A 22,261-nucleotide genomic window follows, 5' to 3' on the forward strand; every position below is an offset into this window, starting at 1 on the left:
ATTCCTAAAAAAAAAAAAAAAAAAAAAAAAGGGTGAAGACACATTGTTCCAAGAAAAACCTTGGGTTATCAGACATATGGAGCTGTCTGACAACAGATAGCTCCCCGAAGCCCATCAATGCCAACCGACCAGTTTGTCATCAAAAACTCCTTTCCTGATCAAACTGTATATATGCTTCTGCCCGAGTGCATTTTGGGCTGCTGCTTCTCCTGTGTGAGCAAGCAGCCCCAAAGCATTGGACTAATTAATGAAATCCTCTTGCGATTGCAGTGGTTGCCCTCCGAGAGTTTCCTTCTTGGGGTCCCGGTAGTGTAGCCTTTTGGGCTCCTCAGTTTCTGTGGGGAGGGTTAGAGCCATGGACTATCACCGTAGCTCAGTCTAGAACGAGCTACTTTGTAGAGGCTTGGTGGCTCACATCTGTAATCCTAGGAGGTTGAGGTAGGACTGGCGACAGTTAGAGGCCAGACTGTGCTACTAGTGACTTCTTGACCGTCCGATGCTTTCCCCTCTGAGGGGAAACAATGGTGAGCTCCTTTGCTCAGCACCTAAGAGATCAAGGTGCCTAGAGGCTTAATTCTCTCACCTCAAGGTACACACATGAATGGAAGGTAAGGAGGTGGGAACCAGGCCTGGTGTGCTGGGAACTGCTGGGTCCCACTGCAGATGACCACGTAGAAAGTTTTCAGGAGTGTGTACCATGCCTGCCACCCTTGCCCACTGGATAGAACATGAAGAGTAAGGAAATTGCATATATTATATTTTACTGATTGCTGGATGGTCCTAACCATTGTGTGGGAGGGAGCCAGGGGAGGAGTCACACAACATCAGAGATGCAAGTACAGAATGGCTGTCAGCTCACAGAGGGCAGATGTCAAAACAGGTAGAAACCTGTGCTCCCTGAAACTCCCCACCCCTTAAGGAAGGTGCTCCAGCCTTTGCCTGGGAGCTAGCAGCCACTTCCTCTCTGATGGCCCCACTCTGGCCTGGGACTAGCCTTGGATACAGATGAGCAGAGTCCAAGGTTTTAGATTCTCTGGCTCTGCCTAGATGGAGCTCACACCTGACCCTGGACCACAGGCAGCTCTCATGTCTCTGTTAAGCCCACCATGCAGCCTTCTGCTGGTGGCCCCACCCCTTCTCAAACTTCTGTCTGCACTTTTCAGAGTTAGGACACAGCCAGCTCTGAGCATGCCTGACCTCAGACCCAGGGCCCTGGACACCACCTCCTCCCACCATGCCCATCCACATTCCTCCCTAGGGAGCCCCAGTCTACCTTACCTGCAGGCATTTATGTGAAACACAGTCTCCTGGGCCTTAGGATTTAAAGCTTACCCCTTGGCTTTGCAGAACTCATGGCTATCTCCTAGGATCACTTAGTAGATGACCCAGGGGTTGGGCTTAACCCAGTGCTTTCCTGAGAACAGGATAGCTTTGTCTTCCTTTACTGTGCAAATGCACTCTTCTGCCACTAGAGGGAGATGATCAATCACCCATTGGTGCTATTGGTCTTATTACATTTGTAACTGAACCCTGCGGATCAGGAGCTATATTTTAAATAGTAGCTTTAGAGGCAGTGGCTAGAAGTTAGTAGACAGGATGGTGCAGCCCACAGCCAGAGTCAGCAGAGTTAGCAGCTGGGTGCAGTGAGAAAACAGCATAGCCACGCCTGGGTGTCTGTAAGATGTCACCATGTTCTCCCCATGAGAAATCTCCATCATTCCTCAGGCAGCCCCCTGTTAATCTCACACAGGCACCCCTGACCTACCTTCTTGGCTAAGCTGACAGAGCCTGAGATGCACAAAAGAAGAGGGGGAAATAGCAAGAGAAATAAGCTGACCAGAGAACACCTGATCTCCACAGGTCAGACAGGAGGCGGTGGCCAGCAGCCTCACGTCATGCACCCATGTGATGACATTTGTCCACTATGGTGACCTTAGGGGGAAAAAAAGAGTAAGTAGCTTTACACTCTGATTTAGGAGGCAGAGATTCACGTGATGTATTTCAGAGACCACAGAGCCCTGGCTATGCTCAAGTTCCTTGGAGGGAGACAGATGTTCAACAACTGGTTTCTCAGGACTTCGGTGTGCCGAGCCTTCCTGGTGCTGTCTCTCACCATGGCTTCATTATGATGGGATTCCAGGGCTTTACTCAGCGCCAGGATCGGTGCCAAGCTCCCGGGTACAGAGATAGGTGTTCAGTCACAACTTACGGGAAGCCCACTCTACTGCCAGAACTAAGCTGATGGTCAAGGTGGGTCAGGCTTTCTCCTGACCTGGTGACAGGGACCAGCTTTTTTATGAGAGCTTGCTCGTGGCTCCAGCTATGGAAGGAGTCTGGAGCTGGTCAGGTCTGTGAGGCTTCAGGACCTAGAGGAGAGAGGTTGCAAGTTTGTGGTTTGAACCCTCCTGCCCTATTCCCAGGGTCTATTAAGTCTCTGTCTCTTCCCTTACTGAGGCCTCTGCAAACTCTGTGGACTCTCTAAACCCCTTTATGGCATTTGGTAACCTGGACATATATAGAGTGATCATTACTTAGTGATCTGAGTGTTAGTGTTAGTTATTTAGATTAGAATGAACACATCTGCCAATGACCAGCCACCAAGGGAAATCTGAGTCCTTGGCACAATGCAGCTAATTAAATGGCTGGCATAGCTTCTGAGTTTATTTTAGGGAGTTCTCCCTAGTGATCTGTGGTGAAAAGACCTCTGTGCCCCCAACAGAGGTAGGACCCTGGGCCCTGGTGCCTAGGGTCCATCATGTGCACCAGGACAGCCCCCCTTGGCACTTATAACTTTAGTACCTGAAAATCTGGTGACATCTCTGTGGACTCCTGGCCCAACCTAATGCCACCTGGTGTGTGGAGCCAAGAAGAGAAGGGCACAGGACTTCCTGGTAGAAAGTCTTGGATTCTGGTATTGACACAACTCTGGAATTTTGGTTTCTTTTAAAAACACAGAAATATTATTAACAAAATGCTTTCATTTTAATCCCAGGTATGAGGATGAGGGGCTGCTTTGGACTGACTGAAGCAGCTGACTATGGTTTGCCTTGTGCTCTAGCAGAGGTGTGGTTTTGCCAGCTGTACTTTCTATGATTGTGCGATGTTTGGAGTTCTAGGAACTTTTCAGAGGGTACATAAACGCTAGGGCCCCTAGAGGCAAGGTGGATGGTTGCTGGTCGTTTAGGGAGGTTGGATACAGTTTGTTATTGGTCAAAGAAGAAACAAATGGAAAGAAATTAGATTCAGGAAATTTTCTAATTCCTCTTTCCCCTGTATCCTCCTTTCTCTCTTATCTAGTGTTAGGAAGGAGGTGAAACAGGTGGGGGAGGGGATAAAGAAGAAGCCACAAAGTAGCAAAGGCCAAATACATTCTGGTCTCAGCATCCTACCACTGGCGCTGTATGTGTCTAGGTGTCAGTCACCAACCCAGACTCGCCTGTGTTTATAAAATGAGCATAAAGGTCACTGCCCTGGGCATAGCAGTTGTCTGAACCTGGCCTTGCCAAGTATGGAAAGAGTAATTGCCATGTGGGAGAAAAAAAACCTCACCCACGGGAGAAGTGTGGGCCACTTGTGTGATTGTCCAGCTGGGTTGGGCAGTGCCAAAGGGCGAAGGTTCTGTCCACATAATATGTCCCTTACTTTTCTCATGTTATGACAGAGTGCCTTACAGGAGCAACGCTATAGGAAGAAGGGTTTACTTGGGCTCAGGGCATCATGGTAGGACAGTTCTCCCTCCACTGGTGGTAGGAGCTAGCCCAAATGGCTGCACCAGCAAGGGAGGAAGGATTGGAGGCAGGGGAGGGGGGTAGACCTCAAAGTATCCCCCACAGTGACCTCCTTTGCTTCCCACGACTTCCCCAAACAGTGCCACAGCTAGGGACCAGGTATCCCATCACAAGGTGTGGGTGATTTAAATCTACTCCACATTTATTCATGCTGGTCCTAAGAAAGCATCATTTCTAGGCCACTGCCTTCTCAGACATCTCCTCATGTCCATGGGAAGACATGGGGTATATATAGTAGCTGGAGACAGAAAGGCCAGAGAGACTAACATCTCCAACACCACAGAAGCTACTCTCAGGGACTTGAGATTAGCAGGAACCAAGCCTCTCCCTATCCGCTCCTGTGGAACACCCACTGAGAGGAACATTGCAATCAGTCATGTGAGGAAAGGACCTGTTCTTCCCCATGTACATAGAGCATCAGTAACACCTCAAACTGAGCTGATAGGAAACACCTACTCCTAAACCCCACCCCACTCCTCAATGTTTATAAAGTCCCTGTCCACATGGAATAAAGCACACAAAACATTTCATCAAGGATCTTCTGAGACTGTTTTTACTGAGCCGTAACACTTGGGAAACATTCATCTCTGGACCTTGGGCCCGCCTAGCTGGCCAGCCCTCTGCCACTGGTGCCACCACTGTTGCTGTGGTTGTCACTTGTCATAGCTGACTATTCACAGGAAGAGACCTGGGACCTCGGCTACCCGCCCTGCACAGTCCACCCACACCTCCTCACTCCACTCCTCACTCAAGGCCTTTAACACTTCCGGCATTCCTGGCTAGACCAGAGTCCCATGGAATCTATTCGTCAGGTTCTGCAGATGACACTAGCTAAGGGCAAGAAGGCCATCAGAAACTGAGAGAAACTTGTGGCCATCTTCCCTAGAGCCCCCAGCAGCACGGCCATGCTGCTTATAGCTTGATTCACATCAGCGAGACTGATGTCTGGCTCCCCATAGCCAGAACAACCAAGAATAAATTGCTGCTTCCAGCCACCAAATGTGCAGTCACTGCTGCAGCCACCGCCGGCAGATCATACAGCACAGTGTAAGAGTTGGATCTGCAACAAGTGATTGGCAGTTTGGGGCATGGCACCCTTTAGATGTGTGTTAAATCCCCTTTTCTCCAAGTTGAAAAGACTGCGGAACCCTCCGCTTTCTACTGAAGAGCACTAAAGCTCTGGATACCTCTGATCATCCCACAGCCTCTTGCTGAATAACACAGGAAGGTTCCAGAGAGGAGGAGAAGATTGAAATATGAAGCATTCTGCATTTGCCAGCGGCCTGGCTTCACAACTTCATCCACAGTTAAATCCGTCAGGAGCTGGTGGACATCTTCACAAGCTAGTTCTTTAATAGACTTGTCTTTAGAGCTATTTTTTTTTCAGGTCCAACAAAACTGAAAGCCAAACAGAGTTCTCATGCCCTTTCTGCTCCGGCCTCATGGTTGTCCATATTTTTCCACATAGGTCATTATTTTATGCACCCCAGAGTAACTACTTCTGTTGTGAAGTTATCACTTGAACATAGAGAAGGAAGCAGGAGCTTTATGGTAGGTTTTACAGGGGTCAGGCTTTTCCTGTAACAGACATGCAAGTGTCCACAGCAGGCACCCTGGGCTTGAGCAGGGTACTGTACCAACTGCAGGAGGCTCAGCTCAGAGGCCTGAGATAAACACCATGGCAGTCTTGGACCCTCCTGGATTCTTGCAGGTTGGATATGTGGGTTCCACAGAGCCCCCCCACTTTACTTAAGACCCCTTGAACCTTTGATATCTCTTCATGTGGTTCTCTTCTGTGGCCCACCCTTTTGCCTTGAACATATGGCCACCACCTCACATAGGAATAGCACCGACTTGACCACTGTATGCACATGTCTCTTGCTCATGGCAGTAATCCACAATAATCTTGTGGATTATTTAGTCTGAAGTTTATTAGCTTAGTATTTAATTCAGGGTGTTTATTATTTTTTTTAATAACTATACACTCTGTTCTCTTTTCTTCTTAGACCTAAGTTTTGGCCACACATCCTTTAATCCTGCTTGGCAGTACTCTCCACCGGACTAGAGTCTTCCCAATCCTCCCAGAAACATGGTCCTTGAGGTAGCCATCACAAGATGAGAGTTGAGACCCCGTACTTATCAACAGACTTTAATGGAGCCTCTGTCAACCCCAGGACTTTGCTGATAACCCTCAGGAACCTCCCAGTTGAGGCAGTGATCCCTCGAGGTCACCCCTAGAGTGTCTCTGGTGACAGTGAGTCAGAATCAGCCTCCACAGTTAGCAGCAAAAACCACACAGCTCAGTGCTTTGTGGAAGAGATGCCCTTAAGAAAACTTCCCAAGATAATAGTTCTCCCACCTGCGCACCTTGTTGGTTATGGCCTTCCACTTGGTCAGGTTAACCTTTTCAATCCCTTTGCTTATCAAGTCACCGAAGAGTATGTATCGGTAAGTGTAGACGTTGTCAACAGACTGCAGACAAAACTCTTTCCGGTTGTTTATGATAAACCATTTCACAGAAGACCAGGCTGAGTCTAAGGGGTTCAGATAATTATAGGGAGGAGGCAGAGATATTAGTTCGTGGCCATAGGACTTGGCCACTCCCGGAGAGCACGCAATGCTTGTTAAATTAATGCTGGTTGGAACATAGGCCTGGGCTTCCCCTTCCTTGTCTGTCTTTGGCTTCATCTCATCTTGCTGCTTCCTCCCTTTGACCACAATGACACACTTTCCATAGGCCTTCTTCACGATGTCACAGAACTCAAAGAACAGGTTGTCTCCCTGCTTGATGCACAGGTCATCCCTCAAGAACATGCGGTATTTCCAAGGCACCCATCCCTGACTGCCTCCAGCGTGTAGAATACACCAGGATGGTGTGTGGTTGTAATAGCTATCACCAGAGTCGTCCCCAGTGACAAGAGTTTCCAGGATCTCAGTTTCCCCAAAATACACGGTCTTGTATCCGTTGTGTTGCAGCGATCTCAGAGCTTTGAGATACTGAAGGCACTGCCTCCTCTTGGCACTGTCAAACTGACTTCTGATAAAGATGTTTTTCAGAAGACAGTTTGTAAAGCGAGCCATGGGGCCCCCTGAGTGGTTCACATTTTCCCATCTGGGGAGCTCTGGAAGCAGGGAGGAGGATGACCTCACAAAGGGATGTGCCAGTGCCATAGCTACACGTCAGACACAGAACACCATGAGGCACGTGCTCAGGACTCTTAACCACAGAAAACGCTACCCAACATCACTCCTGGAATACACCTTTTTATGTTGGTCAAGTTTCTGGTTCCTTTTCATTTGGATTATCGAGATGGATATTCTATCCACCCATTTATTCCAAAGGTATTTACTGTGCACCTTCTGTGGATCAGACATTTTGCCACGGGATATATATGACATATTTGGGAAGGCTGGGGTGTGAGTGTGTTTGTCTGTGCATGTGTGTAAACTGTGCCACCTGTCTGTCTACTTTTACAGTCCATGGTGGTTTTTCCAGGTGGCTGAAGAGAAATCTGGTGTAGCAGAGTAAAAGAGGCTGTCCCTCATAGGGACTGCCATGAATGGAGATGATTCAGTACGTTATCTGAAAAACATTTGATTTGCTATAATTTTTTGAGACAACATTTTGCTCTGTAACCCTAAATGGTCCAGCATTTGGTCCAGACTGGGCTTTTACTCTTAGCAATACCCCTGCCTAAATCATTTAAGTTCTGGGATTACAGACACCCACCATACTGAGAAGCACTTCAATTTTATACTTGGAGAAAATGGCAGTTTGCTTCACTTTCTCTCTGCCTTTTTATTTTAATTTCCTTTGTAATTTTTTTCCTTTAATCAAAGCTAAAGGTGGCTCATAAATGTGTCTAGGTGAATCTTCCAAATGACAGTGTAGCCAAAATGACTTGTCCGGTCCTTTGCTTCTCTGTTGAATGAATGGGAATCCCTCCCTCTCCCCTGACCCACTAGGGTTTTCTTGGGACTCAGGCAAACCCAGGCTGTCACCAAGTTCACATGAAGTGTGCGGTTACCAGACGTCCTCTCCTAGAGGACATGGCAGCAGCTTTCAGGTGTGACTTGTGGCCACTTTCTCTGGAGATATTTCTTTACTTGTCTAAAACAGTTTTCAGATCAAATTTGATGTAGATACCAACTCTGTGGCCAGAGTACCCAGAAGCTGTGGTGGCCCCAATAGTCCCCAGAGCACTTGGGAGTGGTGGTGGTGCCATAGTCCCCTCTTCTGCCTGGAGGGACCTGACCCACTGAGGTACAGCAGCAGTGATGTCTTCTTTTTCTCTTGTGAGAAATCTTGGACATGAGAAATGCATTTAGAAGTGTGGGAGAAAATGCATGCTGTGTTTGTGTTTGACCAGACATGCACATTTGATTGTATTTTCACATAGCAAACACTGAAAACACTTAACTGGAGTAAGAGAGAACAGGGAATTCCCTGAATGCAACTGCTCTCTGTATTTATTTAGTCTTGGCAAATGTGTGCATTTATATTCAAAGTGCAATTTAAATAACAAAGCAAATAAGTAGCACAAAACAATATCTAAATAAGACAAACAACACAAATTGATAAACTTAACTGTTGGGTTTTTTTCATGTCAGCAACAAAATCTCACAAACTGAAACAGCATAGATGGTATGAAAACAGGCAGATAGACTGAGGGGACAGAAGAGGGGACCCCAAAGTAAACCCACACTGCCACAACCATCTGATTCTCAACAAAGGTGCCCAAAACATATTGGCAAAAAACCAGCTCCTTCAGCAAAAAGTGCTGTGGGACTGGATACCCACAAGCAGAAGGACAAGGTGGATCGTGTGTGTGTGTGTGTGTGTGTGCGTGTGTGCGCGCGCGCGCGCGTGTGCTTAGACTTATGACTCTAATTAAGACCTGAAATGAATAAAGGAAAATACTTCAAGATTCAGACTCAGGAAAGGACTTTTCTGCAAATGGCCAGTAGCTCAGAAAATGGTGGCAAGGATTGTCCAATGAGATTGCATGAATTGAAAAGCTTCTGTAGAGCAAACCAGAGAGTGGGAGAAAATCTATGCTGAGGTTAATAGCTAGAATATATTAAAGACTTGAGAAATTAAACACCAAAAGATCATCAGAGCAATAACTTGGACAGCTCTCAAGGAGAATTACAAATGTCTACTAAATTATGAAAAACATTGAGCATTCTCAGTTGTCAGGGTAACACATCACACCCACATTGATGTTCTAGCTTGTCCTGGTCAAGATGACTATCAAAATAATAAAACAAATACAGAAGGAAGAAACCCCCACATACTGTTAACATATGACAGTATGTTCAGCCACTGTGGAAACAACTATGAGGATTTGTAAAATAATACTGAGAATTAACACTAGAGCCACCACATTACCCACTCATAGGTATGTACTTTTTCAACCCAGGTTCAACTTCTGAGGCCCACATAGTAAACTGAGAACTGACTCCTGCAATGTTGGGCCTAACACAAGGTCTAATCTCCATTTCACCTCCACCCTTCAGTCATGTACACAGGTGAACAGGCCCTAGAGAGATTTACATACTAATGAGGTACCTGAAGGCCAGAGGTGGAGCCAATTAAACATTCCTCCCCAGCCCCTCCCCCCTTCTCCCCTCCCCTTTTAACTCAGATCGATCCTGGGTTTGAGGGGTATGCATCCAGATCCGTCCACAATTCGCCATGTGAATAAACCAGTTTTGGAAACCCAAGGGCTTCCTCGTGTGTTGGGGCTGCGCCGCTATGAGGAACCATGAGGAGCCAGGGAGAGACTTTTAGTTAATGAACAGCCGGGCCCAACTTCCAGCTGGAGAAACCCAGAGCGTTCCCAGCCGACTACCCACAGCATGGCAGGAGGAACCGTGGGATCCCCAAGCCTTTTTTTTCCCCACACTGCAAGTGGACCTTCCACACTCATGCTTTAACACCTACATCACCCACCACATACTACACAAGCGTAACACAGAAAGATGCCTGCACACTCATGTTTACTGTGACTCTCCCTCCACAGTAGCCAAACTGTGGGATGGGCTCAGATGCCCGTAGATGGATGAGTAGATAAACACACACATACATACACACTACACACTACACCACACACACACACACCACACCCCTTACTCTCATCCCCCACATGCACACTCACACAATCTACCACACATACACCACACACACATTCCTACCCCCGACATGTGCACAACACATGTGCATGCACACACACCACACACACACACACTCCCACCCTTCCACATGTGTAACACACACACACACTTGGGTGTTTGAACACTTGGTGATGCTGTCTGGGGAGGCTCAGGTGTCACAGCCTCGCTGGAGGAACCACATCACTGGGGATGAGCACTGAAATTAAAAGCCAGTTTTCTCTGTTTCTTGCTTGCCATTTGGAGATGTGCGCTCTAGGCCTGCTCACCCTGCCATGTGCTTCCACGCCTCCCCACCACAATGGACTCTTTCCCCTCCGTGAACCATAAGCTGAAATAAAGCCTTCCTTCTGTAAGTTGTCTTGGTCATGGTATTCTGTCAGAAAAACAGAAAAATTCCTGAGACAGGCAAGTAAAGGTGCCTGCAGCCAAGCCTGCCAGCCAGGGTTTGATCTCTGGATCACATGAGACCGAAGGGAAGAACTGACTCCTGCCGTGTGCGTGCATTGGCACCCATACCATCCTCCCACACGCACATAAACAAACAAAGAAGCAAATAAATAAAGAGAATGAAGCATGAGGTGTGCAGGAAACGAATGGAACTGTCACCTGTGTTAACCGTGACAACTGGGGGAGACAGGTGCCATGTTCCCTAGCATCTGGAGAATAACAACAAAAGCCCTAAAGTGGGAGCCTGTTAGGGGGCAAGAGAGCAGCCCGGGAGGCAGCCTATAAATGGAGACACTGCCTGGGCAAGTAGACACACGTCTTAGGTAGGGTTTTATTGCTGTGGAGAGACACCATGTCCATGACAACTCTTATAAAGGAAAATATTAATTGGGGCTGGCTTACAGTTCAGAGGCTCAGTCAATTATCATCATAGCAGGAAGCATGGAAACATGCAGGCAGGCCTGGTGCTGAGGCAGGAGCTGAGAGTTCTACGTCTGGATCCGCAGGCAGCAAGAGACTGCACATCATAGAGGATATAGCTTGATCAAAGGAGACCTAAAAACCTGCCCATACAATGACACACTTCCTCCAAGGCCACACCTCCTCCAACAAGGCCACACCTCCTCCAACAAGGCCACACCTCCTCCAACAAGGCCACACCTCCTCCAAGGTCACACCTCCTCCAACAAGGCCATACCTCTTAACAGCGCCACTCCCTATGTGCCAAGCATTCAAACATATGAATCTATGGAGCCATACCTATTTAAACCACAACAGAGTACCTTACAGACATGCATGAATGTGTAAGGTGCCTGTTATTTTGTATAATCCGGGTACATTAATAGGAAGTAAATACATAAGAGAAATTGGTCAGTGTTGGAGTGAAATAAATAGTCCTTCTCATAACATAAATGGGGCAATCTTCTCTTTCTTCATTTCTTCCCCGTTCCATTTCTATTTCATGAGCAAGTCTTGAATATCTCCAGGTTCCAACCTGATAGTAAATTGTGGAAGGACCACTGTGTGGACCCTTGAAGGTGGCACCGTCTCGTAGGGAAAGTCCACAGAGTCCTGACAGAAGGAACAGGTCTCAGTGAGGGGAAGCTCTTGAGTCTGCAGGGGAGGGAGACTGTTGGGACCTCGGCTTCCTTTCCTAGGAGGAACGGAGCAGGTCCCAGCATGAGAACCCAGGATGGCACCCCCGTGAGGAGGGGCTTGCATTTCAGCAGAGATAAAGCTGAAAGACAGGAGTTCCGGCCTTTCCCTTCATGCTGAAGAAGAGGTGGGCACTTCTAAAGACCCGTGGCCTGACCACGTTTCAGTTTCCTGTAGTTTGTAAGATCTGACTGTGTGTTCCCTGTGAAGTCCGAGTTAGTGAGAGCCACCCCCTTCCTCACACTGTCAGGCTTCACTTCTTCCACCGTCTTCCAGGTGATATATGGTTCTCCTCAAACTGCCTTCAGCGGGGACCCTGGTAGGACTGTGTTAGCCAGAAACCCCCTCATTCCTAATTCTTGGTCTTGGTCATTTTCCAGCCACTGACCCCACACTGCTCCCAGATTTGAAGTCCCATTTCCCTAAGGTGTGCTAAGGTCGAGACTAGTCTCTCTTCCTATTGCAGAGATCTGTGCCGTAGTACACCAGCAACAGCCTCCTCCCTGAGTAAAGTCTAACATTAAAACATGTTTTTAAAGTATCATTAAATAAGTGTGCCCTGCGTCTCTCCTAGACACTGGAACCATGAAGCTGATGGGTCTATGGAATCTCCAGGGTCCAGGGTAGGACTGGGCTAAAGAGATACTCAACATGGTGACTGCAGGTCAGAGAGAGTGGCCAAAGGCAGGACTGACCAGTGAGAATGAGCCTCTATCATGATGTCACAGCTCAAGGGACAGCACTTGCCCAGAGTGAAGTCATTAGCTCTCCCTGTGTTTATGTATACTGTCCACACACATCCAGGTTGCCAAGTACCTGAGGCATAAGAGAACTCCCTGGTGGTTTGGCTCTTCCAGAGCTAGAGGCAGATAGGAAACGTTTCACAGTGGCTTGGCCACCACCCTGGGAATGGAGGGCTACTGGGAATGAAGAAACTTTTAGGAAGTGTGATATCAGCAGAAGCAAATTAGGTGACTGGGGACATTTCTTTGAAGAGAATATAGGAACTCTGATCTCTGTATCTGCCTCTCCCTCCCTCCCTCCCTTCCCCCTCGCCCCTGTTTTGAGCACCTCCCGCCACCACAGTCTCCTACCTCAATGCACGGTGCTGTCAGCCATCACATTAAGCGTGCACATCTCCATCTATATGGCCGGCAGAGAGCAGAAAGGGTCAAACCACACACAGCTGAGACACCGCCCTCAGAAAGGCTTGTGGTCTTTGTGGCGACTTGATATTAACACATTTTAATCTTTGCCAATTCGGTGGGCAAGTTAGCATTTCATGGTTGTGAGACTGAAAAATGAGAATAGGGATTTACAGAAAAGGCACAAATTCAGTTGCGTTTGGGGATCTGTTAGAGCAAGAACGGGGCTAAGGGGTGGAGGTGAGCCAGCCAAGGGAGGACTCCTGCAGTCCCAGAGCTTTTGGTTGAGCGTCACTCAGAGCTCAGAGCACTTAGAAACTAGTCATACAAAACACAAAGGAATCCAAGCACCATGAAGCCTCCCGGGCTGCTGTCAGTATAAACAGACACGAACTGGGGACCAGTACCTTAGTGCACAAACCCATGGTTTGGAAGTCGCCACATTTACAGATTTAAATAGAGACACACTGGGCTGTGAGTCCTTGGGGCTCAGGGCAGTGAGGGCACTGGGGTCTTTGCTGGGCTGAGGTGCTCCCTGCGAGCTCCAGCTCATCCAGACCCCACAGTCACAACTCCTACAGGGAACCTTCAGGGGACAGTGATGACCCAGGAACCTTACAGGTTCCCTAACCCAAAAGCCTCCTCTGATCACAGGCTAGAGGACACCTCTGCCCTCACCTGGCTCCCTTGGTGGCATTATCCCATCCCTAGAGGGTCTGGCTTTCACCTCTGCAAGCCAAGGCCAGAAGGGAGAGAGAAGTCCCGAGGACAAAGCCAACTCATAACTCAGCAGTCAGCCCTGCCCCCCCCCCTTGTTCTGTCTGTCTCTCTGTCTGTCTGTCTACCAGACCTCTCCAGTCTTCCCAAATGTGTTCCTGGGGTGATACTTCCAATGAGAAGTGACTTTGCCACGTAAGATCACCGTGACAGCCCAGCAGCTAGTGACTGGGAAACAATGTTTTGAGCACATTAGTACTGGGAGTGGCTCTGAGCCCTTTACCTACCTACCACCTATCGATCAAGCCCTGTGCCCCATGTTATTGAAACAAACACCATCACCCCATTTACAAAACAAACACAGAGAGAGGCCAAGGGCCCTCCCCATTTTCTTCTCAACCAAGAGAAGACTCTATGCTTGTTTTCTACAGATGGCATTCTTTATAAAGAAATCCTTTACCTGGGTGGTGGTGGCTCAGGACTTTAATCCCAGCACTTAAGAGGCAGAGGGAGGTGGATCTCCGTGAGTTTGAGGATAGCCTGGTCTACAGAACGAGGTCCAAGACAGAGAAACCCTGTCAAGAAGAAGAAGAAGAAGAAGAAGAAGAAGAAGAAGAAGAAGAAGAAGAAGAAGAAGAAGAAGAAGAAGAAGAGAAGAAGAAGAAAGAAAGAAAGAAAAGAAGGAAGAGGAGGAGGAGGAGGAGGAGGAGGAGGAGGAGGGGGGAGGAGGAGGAGGAGGAGGAGGAGAAAGGGAAGAAGAGGAAGAAAAGGAAAAGAAGAATGAGAAGGAGAAGGGGAAGAGGAAGAACTGAGGACAGCTGAGCTGACCAGGACCAAGGACCATATTCCCATCTTCAGGACCTCTCCCCAGATGTGACACAGAGAAAGGGAGAGCTGGACCTAGCATTCAAGGACAGACCTAGAACATAGTCCTCTGAAAGAGTCTAAACTCAGGGATCGCCCAGGTCAGAATGGCCCATATCCAGGGCCATGAGGGATTGCCTTGATTGATAATTGAAGTGGAAGGGCCCAGCCCACTGTGGGCAGCACCATTCCCTAAACAGGGGCCCAGCTGTGTACGAAAGCTAGGTGAGTGAGAGCCAGGAAGCCGTGCTGTCCTGGTCTCTGCTTCAATCCCCTCTTGAGTTCCTACCCTGGCTTTCCTCAGTGGTGGGCTGTGAGCTGGCAGGGTAAGCTCTAATAGACCTCTCCTCCCCCAAGTTGTGTTGGTCACAGTGTTTATCATAACAACAGAAAGCAAACCAGGACAGAGGTAACAGACACATCACAGCCCTTCAGAATCCAATAGACTTGGCCCTAAAACATTTGATGGCTGTATGACAGTATACATGTCTCTTAGCTTCTCTGGGCCTCAGCTTCCATGAACCTCCTCTGTGGAGGCTGTGTGAGGGTGGTCAAGGCTGGCGTGTATAAATGTACCAGTACTATGTAAGATCCCTCCCTCTATTGTGGCTTAATGGTTAAATGATTGCCAACGCAGATTTCATGCCCCTGCCCCTTTTCCAGCCAACCCTGCATTCGGGTCAAGTGTTCGGTCCCCCAGAAGCATCCCTGCCAACCCCTGCTCTGGGCTTAGACCAAACAGCGCATTCAGTCACAGTGCTGCTGGGTCCAAGGTTGTCTGAGTTGTGGTTTTACATGAAATGTCCTCACAGAGTCATGTTTTGTACATTTTTGTCCCCAGATGGTGGCATATTTTGGACATGGTATAAAATTAGGAGGGTGGGGCTGATTGGAGGAAGTAGTACCTAGAGGTGTGCCTAGATGGTTCACCTGGTTCCCAGTCCCTCTTTCCCAGAAAGACATGCCCAGGCTGCTGCCACTAAGATGCTCTGTCCAAGTGCATAGAACCACGCAACTCTGGCGGAACCCTCTGCAACTGGGACTCCAAATTAATCTTTTCTCCTTTACATTACTCTTTCTAGGTATTTTGTTCACAACTATCCAGAACTAACTACAATGGCCTGTGCCCTACAAGTACCTATGAACCTTCTTGGGGTTCTTTTCTGGGCTTCTGGGACTTGCATTCTGAGGGAATAGACTTTGTTCTATCTCTCTGGGGAATGATCTGCCTTCACCCCTTAACATAGAAATCTTGTCTGACCCTAATGGGAAGCAGCACGTGGGGTCTCTGGGGCCTCTATTTTATGTGTGGTTCCACTAATTAAACTTTCTAGTGTACTCCATGTGACATGTCAGTTGGGGTGGTAGGACAAAGGACCTGCCTGGCCTTGGAGAGAAGGTATCTCCTTGATGCTTATGTATTGATGAGGAGACTCTAACAGGTCCATCCCTAAACAGACATTGGCAGCCATGTGTGTGGAAGGCAGGTGATGATGGAGTTTTTCAACCAGGGAGGGATACTCTAGGTCAGACAGTCCAGCATCCTCCTGACAAGTGACAATTTCAGAGTTAATGTTCTCCAGAGAACTCTAGTGTTTGTGTGCACATGGCTCAACAGCCGACATTGCTGACTGCTTTCATTGTCTTAAACCTTCAGGAGCATCCACTTACAATGTGAATGTAGAAATTGGATGCCATGTCTCCTTTTCTAACCAATCAATTTTCTCAATTCTGTTGTAATTTATTATGGAACATCCGAGTACACTTTCTTGACATAATCTGTAGCTGGTAGAACAGTCTCTGTGTCCCATACTGATGTTACCCTGCCAAGCTTGGAAGAGTCTGACTGATTGAGGTGTCCATATGCTGTGAACTCCCCAGAACCGAAGAGAGGCTGTAGTTTCATCTGATCCACTCTGGATCCTCATTCTGTAGGTATTAAGTGCTGAGTCCCTGTGAAGCCTTTGGAGGAAACATTGTCTGAAACCCTGGCTACATCACATCCCTAGGATTACCTGCCCTCCCCGCTGCTCCTCTGAGATCCCGTGTGTGTGTTGTGTGTGTGTATGTGTACATACACCCAGATATATATGCATGTACATACATATATGTATATATATATAAAGAGAGAGACACATAGCTGTACAGATATAGATTAAATTATATGTGTGTGCATGTGTGTGTGTGTGTGTGTGTGTGTGTGTGTTGCTGTTAATATTTAAAACGGCAGCACTCAATCTGTCTTGTGGTACGGGCCACCATCTTCCCCACTAGACAAGGCCTGAGGCCATGAGCAGCCGTGTATTCTTGCTGCTGCTCAGCTCAGGCTGCCGGCTCAGGTGAGCCAGAAGCACTAGCCCTGGCACCCATGAGACGCCAGTGTGGGAGATGGCTCAGCCAATCTACCACGCTGTCTCCACAAGGCTGGGCTGAGCTGAGACCAATCCCGCCATCCACTCGGTGCCCGGTAGAAATGAGACTCTAATGCTTAAAGATCATCCAGTAGCTTTATATGTTTGGTAATGCTCAATAACAAGATGCCCACACAATTAGAAGTGTTAACCAATTAACTAACCTAGTTATAAGTTGTTACCCAGGACTGCTCTCAATATGTGTGTGGATCTCCATGGCTCCTACATCACCTTCTTCTCCTAGCTCCTCCTCTTCCTCTCCTCTCCTCCCACATTAGCTCCTCCCAGATTACTGAGTTTTATTGTAAAATGTAGCGGGGGGGGGGGGGGGGAATATCCTGCTACATGTGTGTGCTTGTATGTGTACACAAGAGCGTAGAAGGAGGCTATGGGAGGGGAAGCAGAGGTCTAAAGAGAGAGGGACAAGCGAAGGTCACACTGTGTGTGACATGAAGGCAGAAGGGGACACTCTTTGGGAAAAGGGAGGGGCCGGCAAGAGAAGAGCAGGGGCCAAGGGAGCACTCATAAGCATGGAGTACAATGACGTATAAAAATGCAGTGGTTAAGTCTGAGGGAGGCCTAACTAAAACTCAGTTTAAAAAGCCAAAGGGTGACTTGCTGAATTCTGAGAAACACGAGGTCCTAAAGCCATCAACACCATCGCTGCCATTGCTGCCACCTCACAAGCAGCATTGGCTGTGGCCCTCAGTCTCCCCACCGTCACCACCGTCACACAGCTCTATTTCCACGTGTACTTTCCATTCCAAAGTGCACTCACATGCACAGTGTCACTAGAGCAAGGCCACATGGTGTGACTGGCTGGCAGCACTCTCCTCGTGTGACCTAGAAGTCTGTCTGTGTTCAGAGAGGTGCAGTAATGAGTTTCCAGGCATCAGAGCAGAGCCGAGCATGCCCAGACCAGAGTCTGGAACACCTGAGTCTGAAATGAATGCTTTTTTTTCCAGTGCACCAGACTCTACCAGGGGAAAAAAAAATGAAGAATTCTTAGCTTCTGCTATGAACAACTCTGGTCCTAAATTCAATGGACGAAGTCACTTCTGGGGACAGTCAGCCCCAACCCCTACCTATTCCAGGTGACTGACTAACACTCAAGCAGGTATGCAGTCCCTAGAAGTCGGATGCTAGTCCTGAACACCTGACCGCAAGCCCAGCCTTCATCCCTTTGTCCCAGGAGTGTCCACATCCCTCTGAGAACCCTGGTCCCTTCAACCTGTGGACTCAACTGTCTCTTCTTATCACACCAGAAACACCTGGTGACAGCAGCTGGTGACTGTTGATATCCCTTCACCTGGTGACAGCAACTGGTGACTGGTGACAACTCTGTCACCTGAAGACAATGTGCTTGTGGTTTGTTCACTCTCTGTTAGCCCAAAGTGTCCATGTTCACTCTGCCCTGATTCAGGACTGAGTTCCTTTCTCAAGGTCATAGGCAGGCCCCAAACTGCACCACCTATGAACCTCCTGCGGCTTCCCAGTACTGGTCTGGTGGCCTTGACCTTCAAGGGACCAGCTGGGTTCCCACGTGGAGGCCGCTGTCTTCATGCTTTGGCTCCGGGCTGAGCTGCTGAGGCCGAAGGGTGGTTGCGTTGCTGATGATCAGTGGCGAACACTGGGCCACCTTGCTCTGAAACCCTTTCCTCTTGAGCTCAGCAGCTAAGTTTGAGTAGTAAACACCCTCCAAGGACCGCTCACTTTTCCTGAGAATGTTGCTAGCCAGCTGGAAGATGAAGATCAGCCCATAGATGCCAAGGATGGTGAGGATGTACCAGGCGGCGCTGGGAGCATCCAGCAGCCTCAGGGTCCTGGTGGAACTGGTGTTGTTCTTCCCCTCCACAGGGTCACGCAGGAGGGAGCTAGACTGGGTCTGGTTGAAGGATTCTTGGGGTGTCCACTTGATTGCTAGGAAACAGAAAGGCCCAAATGAGACAAAGTGTCCTGAGTTAACAGTGTGGGCCCATAACCAAACTGTGGAGAGGTGAGTGCCCAGGACAGCTTATAGAAGCTTTCTATGTCCGATAGGCAAGAACCCACCAACACATGATGTGGTGGATAGCCCTAGCCTCTTGTTGTCATGGTAATTCCACTCCTGGGAGGGGCTGCGAAGGAGGAGTGAATCTTGTAAATTTTCTGTCCAATCAAATTTGTTAAATAAAGGCTACAGCCAGTGATTGGGCAGTGGAAGAGGAGTGGGAGGAGCCAGAGGCAGGGAAAGAGGATAAGAGGAGCAGAGCCATTGGAGTTAGGGAAATTTGTGGTTGGTGGAAGGAGAGAGGAAGAAAATCTTGGCCTAGGAAACCGCAAGTTGTTAAGAGCTCTCTTAGCCGGGGAATAGTGTAGTTTAATGGCAAATCTGCCCAATCTAGGCATGCAGCATTCATTTGAAAAAAAAAATTTTTTTACCACAACATGACACCCTCTTTAAAAAAAAATAAAGTTTAAAACACCAAGTTTTCAAATGGTTGATATAATAGAATCAAATATAACCACATTTAAAATTGTTTGAATGCATTTGCATGCCAAACCAAACCAAAAGTGCAGGAGACCAGAGAGACAGCTCAGTGGATAAGAATGCATATTATCCTTGCAGAGGGTGTGAATTCAGTTCCCAGCACCCATGTCAGATGGCTCAGGACCACCTGTAACTCCAGCTCCCGGGACCCATGGCTTCTTCTGGTCTTCACGGCGCCTTCATACTAGTGCACAAAGACTCATGCATAACACATAGTTAAAAGCTTTCTTTAAGAAATCAAAATACAAATGACAAACTGCAGAAAACTGCCATTTATACCGCTGTTTTCTTACCAGCCTTCTGTTCTACAAGAAAAAAAAATGTAAAATCTCAGAGGAAAGTATACAATGGGGTCACAGAAAAAAAGGTTTCACTGTAAAGGAGCAAGTCTGCAGGAGGCTGCGTGGGTTCAAACCAAGTCGACACTTTCTCACCTACTGGTTTGCCAACTTACACAGTGCGGTAATAAGATCCTGTTATCACTTACAGGTCAAATGTAAATCTGTCCTACCAATATGGAGGGCTCCTTAACAGGCTCTATTGACATTCACGTGACCTTATCTTTGATCCCGACCCTTGTCCTACAGGCTCCCTAGCACAGGTCTCTAGTGTAAGGCCAGGCCTCTGGGTTTGTGGGTCTCACGCCCCACAGCTTCAATCAGCCACAAAAAGGAAGTGTTCGCCAAGAAAGCACAAGCCCGTCCTGAACACCGAGGGACCCTTCTCCTTTTGTTACTCCCTAAACAGTACAACGTGATAGCCAGTATGTATACACGGCGTTTACAGTGGGCTTCACCAGAAGTAATGTAAAGATAATTGAAACACACAGGAGAATGTGCGCAGGGCATTTTCGAACGATATACTATTTTATATAAATGACTTAAACCTAAACCACACAGCGTAAAAACCCGCAGGCGCATTGGATTTGCCTGCAGTTTATGAGTGTGTATGCTTAACCAGCTTCCCTTTCCTATAGCAAGTACCCAAGGCAAGTGGATCTATAGAGAGCAAAGGCCGTTTGGTCCCCGAGTTTCAGAGGTCTCACCCACGGTCACTGTGGCAGAGCAGCAAACCATGGAGCAGGGGGGTGGGGGGGGAGTATGCGCAGGAAGCTGTTTTGCATATGGTGGCCAAGACATAGGAGTGGTTGCTAGATGCAGAGTCCCCTCCAAGGTCACTCCTCCAAAGACCTAATTTTCTTTACTAGGCTCTACTGGCTCCCAGCAGCACTAAGAACCACTTACCCAAGCACGGCAATATGATGTAAGTGGGAGAATCCACAAGAAATGGGCGCCATCAGTCACCTCTAGAGAGAGAAGAGACCTGGGGGCAGGGGCTGGACTGTCCCGAAGCACGGCCATTTGTGCACTTGGTGTTAGGCGACATGTACTTTTTTATTTATTTTATTATTTTATTTAAAAAGGGAAGAGTAAGAGTTGGCTTTTCTGATCTCCTTGGAGAGATGGCCCTGGGTAAAGACATTGTGTGCCCTTGTCTGGTGAGAAGATTAAGATCTCAGCTGCTGTTTAACTCAAAACTGTTCTGTGCTGAGGAAGCCAGAGAAGGCATGTGAGGGAGGCAGAGAGGTGACTTTGTTGATTTCACCTCAGCCTGCTGGGTCCAGCACACAGGCTCACCAGAGGCTCACTGGACATTTGCCCGCAGCTCTCTCACTTTTTTCTACCAGGAACTCACTATGGATAAAGGATCATTTAAATATGAATCTCCAAATAACCCGTGTCAAAGCTCAGGACCAGTGAGATTAGAATCACATAATGTTAGCTCTCAGAGGCATTTCTACACCCTACACCACTGCCAGTGGGATGGTTTGAGACACTGGAGGAACATGGGGTGGGGGGAATCTCACAATTACTATTATTTTTAATAGCAAATCAACCCCATAAGAATACAGTAAAATTTAATTAGTGCCAGAGAATTTATTTAAACTTACAATAGATGTATAAACTCACAGTGCTTTCTAGAAATTGCTAAAATTCTGTTATATATTTAAGCACAGAATAAAATACACCCAACTAAGGGCTGCATACATTCGATTGCTTTAAAACCAGCCTGATCCCAATACGAAAGAAGCTAACTGTATCACTGATGACAAACAGTGCACTCTGTTAATTTGAAGGTGAGAGTAGACGCGGTTGTATTTTAATGGATAAATGCGTCCTGTGGCAGAGGTGTGCCCTCCGACGAAGTGAAGTAAGAGGAGCCAGAGAAGCCCGGTCAGTACTCACATTCCATGAGCGGGTCTTGACCTTGACTCTCAGGAGGCAAATTTCCGATGCTGCTGGAGAGGAGAGAGGGGAGAGGGAAAGGTGACAGGCTCCTTCCTGCAGGTCACAGTCTCAGTGTGTCCAGGCAGCACCAGCTTCTAACCTGAAACCCCAAACAGTGCAGAGCAATCCCAAGAAAAAACTTGGCCCACTGCAAGGGGGAGACCTCTCTCTCTTTGGCTGATCGGAAGGTCTGAGCAAGTCTTCTGAAGTCCAGAAGAGATAGCACTGCCCATCTATGGTCTATTATAAGATCCAATCAAAGGAGCTTCTTTGAGGGGAAAAAAAGAAAAGCAGGCCACGGAAGCCTTTAGCTCTGCTAAGGGCACCTGAATTGTGCACTGCCAGGTGCTCTCTCTCTCTCTCTCTCTCTCAAACAGGCTGGCCAGCTCTGAGCCCGGATGGCTCCAGTTCTGTACCTGGTGCAGGTGTGGCCAGTACCCGAGTGTCACAGGGACAGGGAACTCCATGGCCAAGAGTCACCCAGAAAAACTAATAATCCATTTAAGCTGATTTCCTGGAGGCACAAAGAAAAAATATCAAATGGGCAGAGGATGAACTTCCCTAAAGAAATAAAGAAGGAATAGCTGAGTAATTAATAATAATAAGTAATAACTGAAGGATGCAAAGTTCACATGGAAAAGTAGAGCACACAACAAAGCAAAAAAAAAAAAAAAAAAAAAAAAAAAAAAAGCAATGAAACAAAATCACTCTGAGTGGTTTATAGATGGTAAGACCACAC

The 22,261-nt window shown here is 47.8% G+C and overlaps 2 protein-coding genes across 2 annotated transcripts; both read right to left on the reverse strand.

Moving 5' to 3' along the window:
* Positions 1-4,366: 4,366 nt before the first annotated feature.
* On the reverse strand, positions 4,367-7,441 carry C12H21orf140 (chromosome 12 C21orf140 homolog). The gene has a single exon (XM_034514724.2). It carries the CDS (start codon positions 6,957-6,959, stop codon positions 6,114-6,116), a length of 846 nt encoding a protein of 281 aa, XP_034370615.2. The 5' UTR covers positions 6,960-7,441; the 3' UTR covers positions 4,367-6,113.
* A 9,595-nt stretch (positions 7,442-17,036) lies between these two features.
* On the reverse strand, positions 17,037-21,930 carry Smim34 (small integral membrane protein 34). Its single transcript, XM_034514882.2, has 2 exons — positions 21,481-21,930; positions 17,037-18,624 (listed from the first exon to the last, which is right to left on the reverse strand). Exons 1-2 carry the CDS (start codon positions 21,485-21,487, stop codon positions 18,224-18,226), a joined length of 408 nt encoding a protein of 135 aa, XP_034370773.1. The 5' UTR covers positions 21,488-21,930; the 3' UTR covers positions 17,037-18,223.
* Positions 21,931-22,261: the final 331 nt, after the last annotated feature.

Source organism: Arvicanthis niloticus, chromosome 12, assembly GCF_011762505.2.
Source record: "Arvicanthis niloticus isolate mArvNil1 chromosome 12, mArvNil1.pat.X, whole genome shotgun sequence".
Classification (NCBI taxonomy): Eukaryota; Metazoa; Chordata; class Mammalia; order Rodentia; family Muridae; genus Arvicanthis; species Arvicanthis niloticus.

Excerpts from the sequence above, each read along its gene's own strand:
- C12H21orf140 (XM_034514724.2), bottom strand. The coding sequence starts at position 6,959 with ATGGCACTGGCACATCCCTTTGTGAGGTCATCCTCCTCCCTGCTTCCA.